The sequence below is a fragment of the Helianthus annuus genome, chromosome 16 (assembly GCF_002127325.2).
Source record: "Helianthus annuus cultivar XRQ/B chromosome 16, HanXRQr2.0-SUNRISE, whole genome shotgun sequence".
NCBI lineage: Eukaryota > Viridiplantae > Streptophyta > Magnoliopsida > Asterales > Asteraceae > Helianthus > Helianthus annuus.
In genome coordinates, this window is record NC_035448.2 from 52655851 (window position 1) to 52669682 (window position 13832).

General features: G+C 37.8%; 2 protein-coding genes across 4 annotated transcripts; both read left to right on the forward strand.

Annotated features, from left to right (window-relative positions):
- The first annotated feature begins 533 nt into the window (after nucleotides 1–533).
- LOC110878687 (protein CYPRO4) lies at nucleotides 534–3684 on the forward strand. The gene is made up of 2 exons (XM_022127038.2): nucleotides 534–2297; nucleotides 3179–3684. The coding sequence occupies exons 1-2, from the start codon at nucleotides 675–677 to the stop codon at nucleotides 3482–3484; spliced, it is 1929 nt and encodes a 642-aa protein (XP_021982730.1). The 5' UTR covers nucleotides 534–674; the 3' UTR covers nucleotides 3485–3684.
- Nucleotides 3685–8788: 5104 nt separating this feature from the next.
- Nucleotides 8789–13482, forward strand: LOC110878686 (receptor-like protein kinase At3g21340). 3 transcript variants are annotated; one of them, XR_002558153.2, is made up of 9 exons: nucleotides 8792–9527; nucleotides 10199–10662; nucleotides 10779–10914; nucleotides 11751–11822; nucleotides 11892–11960; nucleotides 12075–12146; nucleotides 12229–12300; nucleotides 12453–12543; nucleotides 13329–13482. XR_002558153.2 is itself a non-coding variant. In XM_022127037.2 (8 exons), the coding sequence occupies exons 1-8, from the start codon at nucleotides 8908–8910 to the stop codon at nucleotides 12457–12459; spliced, it is 1512 nt and encodes a 503-aa protein (XP_021982729.1). In that variant the 5' UTR covers nucleotides 8792–8907; the 3' UTR covers nucleotides 12460–13482. The 3 variants fall into 3 exon arrangements, 1 of the variants encoding a protein (XP_021982729.1); XM_022127037.2 differs by having other exon boundaries at nucleotides 12453–13482; XR_004884160.1 differs by lacking the exons at nucleotides 12075–12146; nucleotides 12229–12300; nucleotides 12453–12543; nucleotides 13329–13482 and having other exon boundaries at nucleotides 8789–9527; nucleotides 10779–10931; nucleotides 11892–11909.
- The last annotated feature ends 350 nt before the right edge of the window (nucleotides 13483–13832 follow it).

The following is a 13832-nucleotide window of genomic DNA, read 5'->3' on the forward strand; positions in this document are numbered from 1 at the left end:
AGCAATTATCAGAGTGAACCTTTGAGTGGTGAGTTTCCTCTGTAATGGTGTTTTGCCATTCGGTTTACCATCATTAAAGATTTAAAGTGGAGGTTATAAGTTTGATTCTTGACTGGAGCAATTATCAAAATGAACTTTTGAGTAGTGAGTTTCCTCTGTAAATTCAGTGGCGAAGCTTGACATGTTTGACCGGGGGGTCGAAAACGTATATACCCAAAAATTTTTATAGAACCGAGGGTTAAAAACGTATATATCCAATCATTTCTATACGAAAACTACATATATAACACTACTAAGCTAAAAGTTCGGGGGTCGGGCGCTCCTCTCGGCCCCTTCAAAGCTTCGCCAATGTTTGTAATAGTGTTTTGCCATTCGGTTTACAAATAAAAGATTGTACGGTACAAATAAAAATGCAATATCGGCTACACACACGCCTACACTTTTCTTGGCTAAGAAGCAAGAGCGTATACACGTGTACGCGTCAGATTAAAGCAATATAGATTCCTATTCCTATCATATAAATAACAACACTAACTTCTATGTGATATTTCTCAGTTTCATAACATTCCATATCCGCTCTTATCTTTTGAATTTCACATCATTTCCGATATCTCCGATCCATTTCCGGTTAACCGGTAAACAACAACAACCTCCGATCATCTCCACCACCAACCATGGGCGGTTCTCAGAGTCGCGAAGGCCTCGATCTCTCAGATTCAGACGATTATGAAGACGAACGCTCACAATCAGAATCAGAAGACGACAGCAAGTACGAAGACGCACCGGAAGATCACAAAACAGTTCCGATCAAAGCCGTGGATGATCTCGATTCGAAGCTCAAAGCACTCAAGCTCAAGTACTCGTCCGTACAAAACCCTAATTTGAAGCACGCCGTGAAATTGTACCTTCATGTTGGCGGTAACACTCCTAAAGCTAAATGGATTGTTTCTGACAAAATTACTAGTTATAAGTTTGTTAGAGTTAGTAAAATTGATGATAATAATAATGATGATGATGATGATGATGATGAGTTTGATGATGATGAGAGTAGTGGTGGATTTTGGATATTGAAAGTAGGATCTAAAATTAGGGCTAGGGTTTCAACAGATATGCAATTGAAAATGTTTGGGGATCAGCGGCGTGTTGACTTTGTTGACTCTGGAGTATGGGCTATGAGGTTTTTTAGTGATGAGGAGTACAGAGAGTTTGTGACTAGCTTTCAGAACTGTTTGTTTGAGAATGTGTACGGATTGAAGGCTAGTGATGAGAATAAGGTGAAGGTGTACGGGAAGGATTTTATCGGGTGGGCGAAACCAGAGGTTGCAGATGATTCCATGTGGGAGGAGGAGGATGAGGAGGCGTGGAGGACACCGGTTAGGGGTGGGAATGATTTGTTGGAGGAGTTTGAAGAAGCGGCCTCGGATGGTGGGATACAGAGTGTAGCGTTAGGCGCGTTGGATAATAGCTTTTTGGTTAATGATTCGGGTGTGCAGGTTGTGAAGAATTTTAGCCATGGGATTCATGGGAAAGGTGTTTATGTTAAGTTTGATAATGGAGGTAAAAGGGTTAGCGGTTTGGGTTCGGGTTCAGGTTTTAATTCAACGCCTCAGAAGGCTCTGTTGATGAGAGGTGAGACCAACATGATTCTTATGTGTCCGGAAAACGAGGGGAAGCCTCATTCAACCGGCGTAAACCAATTGGATATAGAAACAGGAAAGGTTGTTACGGAATGGAAGTTTGAGAAGGATGGGACAGATATCACAATGAGGGATATCACAAACGATACAAAGGGGTCGCAACTGGATCCTTCGGAATCCACTTTCTTGGGTTTGGATGATAACAGGTTATCTCAATGGGATATGAGAGATAGAAGAGGTATGGTTCAAACCAGTTCGCCGGTTTTACATTGGACCAAAGGGCACCAGTTCTCTCGGGGTACGAATTTCCAATGCTTTGCTACAACTGGTGACGGTTCAATCGTGGTTGGTTCTTTAGATGGGAAGATACGGCTGTACTCGACTACTTCTATGAGACAGGCTAAGACTGCTTTCCCGGGGCTTGGTTCGCCGATTACTCATGTTGATGTTACGTATGATGGGAAGTGGATATTGGGAACCACTGATACTTATCTTATTTTGATATGTACTCTGTTTACTGATAAAGATGGGAAAACAAAGACCGGGTTTAGTGGTCGAATGGGTAATAAGATTCCGGCTCCACGATTACTGAAGTTAACGCCTGTGGATGCACACACTGCTGGAAAGCACAATAAGTTTCATGGTGGCAGATTTTCATGGGTAAGTTTCCTCATTTTCTTTCATAATTATGCAGTTACTAATTATCTAGATTACGCAGCTAAGTATTTTGAATTTTTGATTCTATAATGAAGTTAATACACAATAAAATGATGAACATATAAAATGATGAACATAATCATTAAACATCATATCAGAGATCATGTATTCATGTGTCATATATAAATGCGGTAAAATGACAGATAAAATATGCAAAAAAAAAAAATGACCTTCTGCGGGTTGAACAATGTCATTTATCTTTATAACTAGTTATAAATGCAACTTGGTTGTTAAAATCCATTATAATATGTAGAGTAAAATGCCATTTCGTCCCTGAGGTTTAGCCAGTTTTGCAAATTCCGTTCAAAGGTTTGTTTTTTCGCATCTAGATCCAAAAGGTTTGAAATCTTGCCATTATCATCTGGCTCGCTAACTCCATCCATTTTTCTCCGTTAAGTCAGGGGTATTTCCATCTTTTTTGTCAACTTAAAGGGCAATTCAATCTTTTTCAGGGGTATTCGGTCTTTTTACATAAAGTGAAATAGACAGAATTGCCCCTTTAGTTGGTAAAAAAGACGAAAGTATCAATGACTTAACGGAGAAAAATGGATGGAGTTAACGAGCCGGATGAAAATGGCAAGATTTCAAACCTTTTGGATGCAGATGCGGAAAAACAAACCTTGGGATGAAAGTCACAAAACTAGCCAAAACTCAGGAATGAAAATGGCAATTTACTTCAACTTTAAAGTTGGTTGCTAAAATCAGGAAAATGATGTGAACTCTTGTACTCTTCCCAACAAAATCTGGTTAGGGTGTATAATAGGTTTATATAAATGGCAGAAATCATTAAATCTATTGATAACATTTATGAAATTATATTTCAGGTGACTGAAAGTGGGAAGCAAGAGCGCCACCTGGTTGCAACGGTAGGAAAATTCAGTGTGATATGGGATTTCCAGCAAGTGAAGAACAGTGCACACGAATGCTACAGGAATCAACAAGGCCTCAAAAGCTGTTACTGCTATAAACTCATGACCAAAAATGAATCCATCATTGAAAGCCTTTTCATGCATGACAAATTTGCAGTTTCTGACTCACCAGAAGCTCCTTTGGTGGTGGCAACTCCCCAGAAAGTGACGTCGTTTAGCTTGTCTGATGGAAAAGGAAAAAGATCACACACACGTTTTTAATTGATCGTCATATCTTCATTGTTTGTATATAATAGATTTGTGGAGGTCTTAAGTGGTTTGTTCTTGTGTTGGTGGCTGTTTTTCTGTTCTTTTAGGTTTTGGATATTGGCTTTGCTAAGAACGAACGATTGAAGTATGTGTTGTTTGCTTGTTTGTGCAGCTTAATAAGGTAGTTTGGATTGTTTGTTTGATCGATTGACCCATGTTTGTATCTATTTCGGTGCATTTTATTAATGCATATGAATTGCTTTACATGAATCTGGTTGATTAGTCTAGGAATGTATGTACATAAACAAAAAATATTTTAACCGACCAGGTTTGCTGGTTTGGTCTATGATGTAACCGATGAGCCCAAATGAAGATGAAGAGTACTCGACTGGTTATGTAGGCGCTTCTCGAGCGGAACCTGTTTGGGTCTAAAATAAGTGTGTTTTACACCAATCAAATAGACTTTAACAAGAGATGCGTGAAAATTTTCATGCCTTGTATAATATATTATAGGGTAGAAACTCTATATAAAAGTGAATAAAAACTGAGATAAAGGTAAGTACAACTGTACAAGAGATGTAAAACATGTTAGTGAATAAAATAAAAAATGAGATAAAGTAAATATAAGAGATCTAAAACATGGTATGGTAAATCGTCTATATTTTATTATTGAAAAAATCATACATAAATAGTAATTTTATCTACTTTTAAAGCCCTAACACCTTTATCTTATTTAAACTTATCTTATATATATCCAAAACTATATTACTTAGAGCACTCGGGGCGGTGCGTGATGAAGCTCGGACAACGCGTGAAACTATCACGCTACACCGCCGCTGGTGGTTTCATCACGCGTGGAAAATGTAACGCGTTAAGTCTGTCACGCGTTGAACTTTTGATTTTTTCGAACGTTGGATAATTTTGACCGTTTTAAAACGGTAACAATGTTTAAAAAAAAAAAAACCTTTCAACCATTTATCTATTTAACATCTCCATTTCAAACAATTTTTCACACACCAATCTACATCCTTTAAAAAAAAAAAAAAAACCTTTCAACCATTTATATCTTTCTCAAATGGAATTCCCTACGGATTCGACGTTTCCGATGTCTAGCGATACCGATTCCGAGTCGTCTTCCGACAACGACACGCTAAACTATTTTGTGTCGGTGTATAACGAGCTTGATGCCGAGTCGTCCCGCCCAAAGAAGAAGATGGTCGACCGTGATCGTATACGTGCCAACGAAGTTTTGATGAACGATTATTTTGTGGAAAACCCGCTATACAATGCCGAAACGTTTAGAGATCGGTTTCGTTTACCCAAAGAATTATTTTTAAAGATTGTTGGAGACATCGAAGCAAGCGAGGAATGGTTTCAAGAACGTTACGATGCGAGGGGCAAACCAAGTTTCACGCCGATACAAAAATGCACGTCCGCCATTCGCCAACTAGCGACAGGTAACCCACCCGATCAATATGATGAATACCTAGCTATGTCTGAAAGAACTTCACGTGAATGTTTGCAATTTTTTTGCAATGCGGTCATTAAGTTGTATGCTAACGAGTTTTTACGTAAACCGACGAGCCACGACATCTCACGTATTTACGCCGCACACGAGGCTAGATGGCATTTTCCCGGGATGCTCGGTAGCATCGATTGTACACATATCGAGTGGAAAAATTGTCCAAGAGAGTTGCGAGGGGCGTATGTGAGGGGAGACATCAAAAGACCAACCATCATACTAGAAGCGGTGGCGTCGAATGATTTATGGATTTCGCATTCGTATTTCGGTGTTCCAGGTTCAAACAACGACATCAATGTGTTGCACACGTCGCCGTTGTTCCAAAGCGTAACGGATGGTACCGTACCTTCCTCTCCTTTCTATGTTAACGGTCGACATTACAGACGAGGCTTTTATCTTGTGGATGGTATCTACCCGTCTTGGTCTGTTTTTGTGAAAGCTCCCTCATTTCCTGTCGAGGCTAAAGAAAAGACGTTCAAAAAATTGCAAGAATCGGCAAGAAAAGATGTTGAGAGGGCATTTGATGTTTTAAAGGGTAGATGGGGTATACTACACCGACCGGTTCGTTCGATGACCAAGAAATCAATACATAGCATAGTGTATGCATGTATCATATTGCACAATATGCTGATCAAACACGACGGACGTGCAATATCCCCGGATTGGGTGCCGGATCCTCCTACACAAGTTCAAGTTCCACAAGATATCCATTTACAATTGCGTAACGAAGAAACTCACTTTCGGTTGAAATTCGATTTAATCGAACTAGTAGGTTCTCTAGGTTTGGAGTTTCCGGATTCAGACGAGGAGTAGGTTTTTTTTTTTTTTTTTTTTTTTTAAATTGTATGTTTCTAGTATGTTAAATTGAAGTAGTATGTTTTAAATTTAATGAAATTTTTAATTTTAGTGTTTTATTGTTAATTTCTAATTTAAAATAAAAAATTAAAAAAATTAGTGAAATTTATAATTTTAAAATGAAAATTAAAAAAAAATTGAGAGTGATAGAATTCCATCACTAGTGATTCCACCCCTCCTACAATTCTATCACTAGTGATAGAAATTTGGTTGATGACATGGCATGTTTTTAGGGGAGGAGGGGTGGTCACTAATGATAGAATTCTATCACTCCCACTATCCAATCAAATCATGCCATGTCATCACCCAATATTCTATCACTAGTGATAGAAATGTAGGGGGGGTGGTATCACTAGTGATGGAATTCTATCACTCCCAAATTTTTTTAATTTTCATTTTTAAATTAGAAATTAACAATAAAACACTAAATTATAAATTTCATTAAACTTAAAAAATAAATTACATAGCCAAATAAAAAAACAACTAAACGGGTGGCATCTCCCAACCCCACTTTGCGCAAATCTCGCGCTTTTGTTGAATGACAATTGACTTGAACGGTTCATCGAGATGGGCGTGGTTTTCACACAAGATTTTTAAATCATTTTGTCTTTCAATCGTTTTCAAGTGCTCCTTGTACGCCTGCTCGCGTTCAACTTTTAGGGACATCATTGTTTCTTTTCTTTGTTCAGCCTTCTTGAATTGGGTCATTTTCTGCTCTTCGATTCTGAAGATCGACTCCGCCACCGCTTCCTTCCCTTTGCTTGACGATTCGCCACTTTTCTTGCGTCGTGGCCTTGTAGGTGTATCTTCTTCAACGGGGTCGTCAACGGGTTGATCGGGTTCGTCAAGGGGGTCGTCGTTTAAGTTCATTTGGGGCAAGTTATCCGACGCGGAAGTCGTGTAGTTCCCCGAATCGGATGTCTTTGATCTTTTCGAACCTCCTCGTTTTTTTGGAGCCGTAGGACCACGCATGTCAACCAACTCAACGGGGACCCACTTCGGATGATTTCTCGCAACTTCCCATGCCGCCACGTGTGGAAACCCCCTCTTTTTGTACAGTCGGCAATACTCTTCGGTGGCTTGTTGCATGATTGTCGCCTCGCTCGCTCCACTTTGTGGGTTTTGGTTCTACATAAAATATAAAAAGGTAATATATTTAAAAAAATCTGTTTTATAAAAAAAAACATTTTTCTGTTTTATTAAAAAAAACAGCTTTCTTTTTTTTATATAAAAAACTGTTTTCTGTTTTATTAGAAAAACAGCTTTCTTTTTTATAAAAAAAAACAGTTTTCTGTTTTATTAAAAAAAACAGCTTTCTTTTTTATAAAAAAAAACTGTTCTCTGTTTTATTAAAAAAACAGCTTTCTTTTTTATAAAAAAAACAGTTTTCTGTTTTATTAAAAAAACTGTTTTCTGTTTTATTAAAAAAACAGTTTTCTGTTTTATTAAAAAAACTGTTTTCTGTTTTATTAAAAAAAACAGTTTTCTGTTTTATTAATTTTTTTTCTGTTTTATAAAAAAAAAAATTCTGTTTTATAAAAAAAAACAGTTTTTGGTTTTATTAAAAAAAACAGTTTTCGTTTTTTTTAAACAGTTTCTTTTTTTAAATAAGAGTTTAAAAAAAATTTAAAGTTTATAAAAAATACATACCTTTTGAATGAAACAAGCGTTGAACTTACTAATTTTCCCGTTCAAATCCGTCCATTTCGACGTCATTTGATCCATGTTTCGTTGCTTTGCACCAGGAAGTCGGACAAAATGATTAATGACCCGTCTCCAAAATGTTTCTTTTCTTTGCTCGTTGGCATGTTTCTTGCTCTCCGAGATGTGCAAGTACGCCTTCACCAAGGACACCTCCTCCTCGGTCGTCCAATGTTGTCGGACGGTTGGGACGATTTCTTGAACGTCATCATTTTCTTCTTCTTCTTCCTCTTCCTCTTCCTCGTCAAGACTTTGTTGTGGTTCACGATACGCGTTTGCCAAAAGATGGATGAGGGTGTTGTCTTCTAGTAGTGGGTCGAGTGTGTAGGGTTGGGTTTGATACGTTTGGGGATGAAATTGGTGAGGTTGAAACGGTGGGACGAAGGGTTGGTTTTGATACGTTTGCGATTGAAAGGGTGGATATTGTTGGGTTTGAAAGGGTGGGACTTGGTCGGGTTCGTCTTGCAACCTAAAGCGCGTCGGCTCGCCAAGATTCGCTCGAACCTTGGGTCTTACGGGATTTTTCTTCGTACCCGAACCTCTTTTTTTCGCACCCCCACGTCTCTTGCTTGATCCTTCCATTTTTGTTGTATTATTTTTGAGTTGAGTTTTTAGAGAGTTTTGGAATTGAATTGGAGAGTTTTTTAATTGAATGGGGGGGGGGGGGGGGAATAATTTGGATTTTATATAAAAACCTACAAATTCAAACGGTAAAAAAATGCCAAACGGTCAAATTCAAACGTTCCATTTTTTGAATTCAACGTGTGATAAAGTCGACGCGTTGAACTATAACGCGTGAAAGGGGAGTGGAGGCGACGGTGTTATAACGAGTGATAGAAAAAATCACGGTAAAATAACGTGCCATCCCGTGTGGCCTTACTATAACACATCTCTCCTCCACATCAGCGTCACATCAACTTTCTTCACTACTTGTCTTTTACTTGCCGCATGATGCTACACATTGCCGAAGGGGTCTTGCCAGGGCAACTCTGTGTGGCCTTAAATAACTTGTCCACACCGTTCAACTAGTAACAAATGTCATAAAGCAACAAATTTTCAACTTTTAAGATCAAAAAGCGCAAATAACGATTTTTAAGCCCCAAGTCATGTGAATGACCACATCCACACGAAATCAATGATGATATCTACGTCCATACCACGTTACTTAGTTTTTTAATTGAGTTATCGTTTCAAATAATCATTTGTAAAGGTTAAAAAAGATACTATTTCTTTACAGATTTCATATTAATGGTTTTCTCAACGGTCAATAACGACCCCTCCCCAAATATGCAAATATTCATCCTCTGTAACCCCAAAACAAAATTCAAATGAACGCAAACTCTGTATCTTCCTCACCATGTCCATCCCCATCTTCCTGTTATCGCTTCTTAGCACCCTAACCGCCGGCCAACCACCACCGCCTCTTCGCGGCTACCTCATAAACTGCGGTTCCAAAAACGACCTCGTACAAGACGGCATCAAATACACAAAAGACGACTCCTACACCGTCACCGGAACCCTCAAAACCCTAAACCGCACCGACATCCTCTCCGTCCTCACCACTCTCCGCTACTTCCCTTACGGCAAAAACGGCAAACACTGCTACACCTTTCCGGTCACTAACGGCGCCAAATTCCTCATCCGCACCACCTACTTTTACGGTGGTTTCGACGGCGGCACTGAGCCTCCGATTTTCGATCAAATTATTGACGGAACAACGTGGAGCACCGTTAACACGACGGAGGATTACCGGAACGGACTCAGCTCGTATTACGAGATTATTGTAACGGCTAATGATAAAACGGTTAGCGTGTGTTTTGCGTGTAACGAACACACGAAATCTGGTTCGAATCCGTTTATTAATTCGTTAGAGGTGTTGGATCTCGATTCGTCGTTGTATAATTCGACGGATTTTGGCAAGTATGGATTGGTTACGGTTGCGAGGAGTATTTTTGCTTTTGATGGTGATATTGTACGGTATGAAACGGTTACATCAATAAGTTATGTGCTCATTTTTGAATTAGTCAAGCCCTAGATCTACAGATTTGATTAATTTTAACGGAATAATGAACATGTCAACTAGTTTTCCAGGTGATTTTTGAATTAGTTAAGCCCTAGATCTACTAATTTGATCATTTCTATGGAAATACTGAATGTATCAACTAGTTTTCCAGGTGATTTGTTACGGTATGAGATAGATTCATCAATTATGTGTTCGTTTTTGAATATATAAAGTCCTAGATCGACTAATTTGATCAGTTCAAATGAAATACTGAATATATCAACTAGTTTTTAAGTGATTTTGTACGGTTTGAAACAGATTCCTCAATTTTGCGTTCGTTTTTTGAATGATTAAATCCCTAGATCGACTAATTTGATCATTTCTAACGGAAGACTGAATATATTAACTAGTTTCCAGGTGATTTTGTACAGTATGAATATATTATGTGTTTGTTTTTTAATAAATAAAGCCCTAGATCCATTAATTTGATTAGTTCAAACGAAATAGTGAATATATCAATTAGTTTTCCAGGTGATTTTGTACAGTATGAAATAGATATATCAATTATGTGTTCGTTTTTTAATAAATAAAGCCCTAGATCTACTATTTCGATTGATTCTAACGGAATAATGAATACATGTATTAGTTTTCCAGATGATCCGTTCAACCGGTACTGGCAACCGTTTGTCGATGGAAACCCTGCAGTTGAGGCGCACGCAAACGTAACCTCATCAGAATTTTGGAACCGGCCACCAGCAAAGGTATTCCTCAGCGGAGCAACAACCAGCCGAGGGAAGAATCTGACGTTACAGTGGCCGCCATTTTCTCTGCCTACCAACCGCTACTATGTGGCGTTGTACTTCCAGGACAGCCGGAGTACTAGTCCTTATAGTTGGAGAGTATTCACCGTTCTCATCAACAGTGAAACTTTTTATCAGGATCTTAATGTCACGACGAAAGGTGTGACGGTTTACGGCACGGAATGGCCGCTCTCCGGTGACACACAGATTACTTTGACTCCAAGAAGTGATATGCCAGTGGGCCCCACGATTAACGCCGGGGAGATTTATCAGATCTTGCCTCTTGCTGGAACAACTCTTGGTAGAGATGGTACCATGGTGATTCTAAATTCTCTCAAATTTTGCAAATAAATTGAATTCTCGACAATCTTTCTTGGTTTTTAGCTAGAGTATTACTAGTTAGTGATTTGAAGTATGAATTTGCAGTAATGGCATTGCAAATGTTGAGGCAAAGCATAAGAAACCCGCCAGATGATTGGAACGGAGATCCATGCTTGCCGAAAGAACATCCTTGGTTGGGAATAGGCTGTTCTGAAGGGAAAGAAATACGGGTTACCAGTTTGTAAGTGATCACGATTCGTAAGTCCTTTTAATATCAGAAAGAGTAAAATGTCATTTTTGTCCCTAAGGTTTGGCCAGTTTTGCGACTTTCGTCCAAAGGTTTGTTTTTCCGCATCTGGATCCAAAAGGTTTGAAATCTTGCCATTTTCATCCAACTAGTTAACTCTATCCATTTTTCTCCATTAAATGAGGGGCATTTCGGTCTTTTTTGTTAACTTAAAGGGCAATTCAGTCTTTTTAATATAAAGTGAAAAAGACCGATTTGCCCTTTAAGTTAACAAAAAAGAAGGAAATACCCCTAACTTAACGGAGAAAATGGATGGAGTTAACAAGCTGGATGAAAATGGCAAGTTTTCAAACCTTTTGGATCCAGATGCGGCAAAACTATACGAAAGTCGCAAAACTGGCCAAACCTCAGAGACAAAAATGAAAATTTATTCTTTCATAAATTTCGGGCAGGTTGAAGATAGGTGCTTTGAAATGTAATGATGATAACGGGTCACTTATTGGTTAAAATTACAAATGGGTGATTCGTTATCTTAGACAGCAACTGTAGTACCACGTGTTTTGTCATTTATATGTTGAAGTCGTTGGTTATGATAGCAACATTAACCTTAACTAGCGACATCTGCAAAAGTGAAGTCGTGACATTTGATTCTATACAAAGTGACAGCTAAATGACAGAAGCCTTAGTTAGTTTGTGAAATTCAAGACACTGAAGTTGTTGTCAAAGATGACCCACTTGTCATCATCATAGTTTAAAACAACCCGTCTCTTATAAATCGCCAATAATCCAATGCAAGTTCTAGCACTAATGTGTTTCATATGCATTATTAGGAACCTAAAGGGGCTCTCACTAATAGGGACATTACCTAAAGAAATTGCAGGATTGACTGCTCTTAAAGAAATGTAAGTAATTCTTTTTTGGTCAAATAACTCAACAAAAAAAATATAGTTTCACATATTTTATATATGCAGTCGGCTAAGCATGAACAAGTTAACGGGTCCTATCCCTGATTTGAGTCCATTGAAGTCTTTGGAAATCCTGTAAGTGCTGGATTGTTATCCGTTACTGTTACTGTTACGATTATTATCCTTAATTTACATTTGGTTTAAGCATTTTTTCTAACTTTCCTGTTTTTTTCTGAACGTGCGGAAAAGACATCTTGATGAAAACGAATTCGAGGGGCCGTTCCCAGATGCTCTAGGCACACTTCCAAACCTTCGTGAACTGTAAGCTGTTCTGCTGTTTTTGAGAGCGTTGGTCTAGACATGCATTTTTCTTGATTAATATATAGTGATTTTAATGTAACAGATTATTAAACAAAAACAGATTGAGTGGAGGACCTCCCCAAAACCTTATCGAAAGAAAAGGCATGATTTTAAGGTAAGAAGAATCCTTTTTTTTTTTTTTGTAAATGAAATGTTGTTTTGAATAACATGATAGTCATCATCATCATTAAATCCCACCAATAGCAAAGCTAACATTTATGTTTAAATATTTTGTTGATTTTCTTATTCATCGTATTTCTTGCTCAGAACGTAGAAGCACGGATTTTTTGGCGGGTTAAGACACTATTTAGACAATCGGTATATTTGGGAAGAACAGTAGAGCGAGACCTGAACCTCGGTCTGTATTAACCTTCATGCTTTTTTATTATGTAGCAACTTAGAACGGAATTTATAACAGATAACAGCACGTCTTGAAGAGATTATTTGTAGTTATACTTCAATGAGTCTTCAAGATTACAAAAGATTGGTTTTAAAATGCTCGCATAATGCGTGATGCGTCCGGTGCGCCGATGAGAACACATCACCACATCTGATGCGTTGTGTTTACGTGATACGAGAATATTGTGCCAATTTCGCATAATGCACTCGTCGCATAATGTGCTATGATGCACACAACATTGTTTCTTATGTTCTTTTTCCAGATTTTATGAAATGGGTTGGGTTTTTCAATAATTAATATCTTAGTATGCTTAATTTGGACCCTTAAACACTTTTTGTGATTCTAGAAACATTTTAGCATGCTTGATTTGAACCAAAAAACACAACTCTTATCTTCTTATTACGTCATTTGTTTTACTTTAAGTATGTTTTTATAAGTTATTATGTAAAATATTTTTTTAGTATTTTTTTATAAAGAGCGCATCGCATATGTGATGCACTCCCATCGCGCATCAGATTTTTGGACCAAATGCATAGGTGCGCATCATGCAATTTAAAGCCATTAAAGAATGTTGTTGTAGGACAATTATACTTTTGGGCGATCAGTAGTAAAAGTTAGTAAATTTATACTCGGCAAAAAGTCGTTTCAATATGCCCGTAGATCTTTAAGGCACAAATGGTTTTAATAGTACTCTTTAAGGTTGGTAATGGGCAGTCTTCTTTATGCTTTCTTTCTGGTTTTAGCCTTTTTTGTAGCGTACCAACTACCAAGAGACCAAGACTTCTTTACTCCAACTCAAGGACTCGAGTCTTAAGGTTTGCCATTCTAGATTTTTTTATTTGTTTGATTATTTGACTGTTAATTTATTAATATAATTACATATATTCTTTCACTTTCTCTTTTGTGTATTTATATTTAGTTATACTATAGCCATTCGAAAGTACGAATCTGGTCACTAAAAAGATTAAAAAACATGTCTACCAAATAAAGCTAGAATAATAAGTTTAACCTAATAGTGACTTGTAAAAATTAATTTTTGCTTTAACTCCTGTAACATATGATACCATGTGTTGGGCGCGAAAGAATGCCACGTCACGACTCGTGTTTTCTTTTTATTTCATTACTAGTTTAAGTTTTTGTGTGTTACACGGGTTATATAAAGAAAATACTTCTTATAATTGGAATTACATTCCATGATCTTGATGGACGACGGCCATGGGTCATGCAATATCACATGTCCACATAAG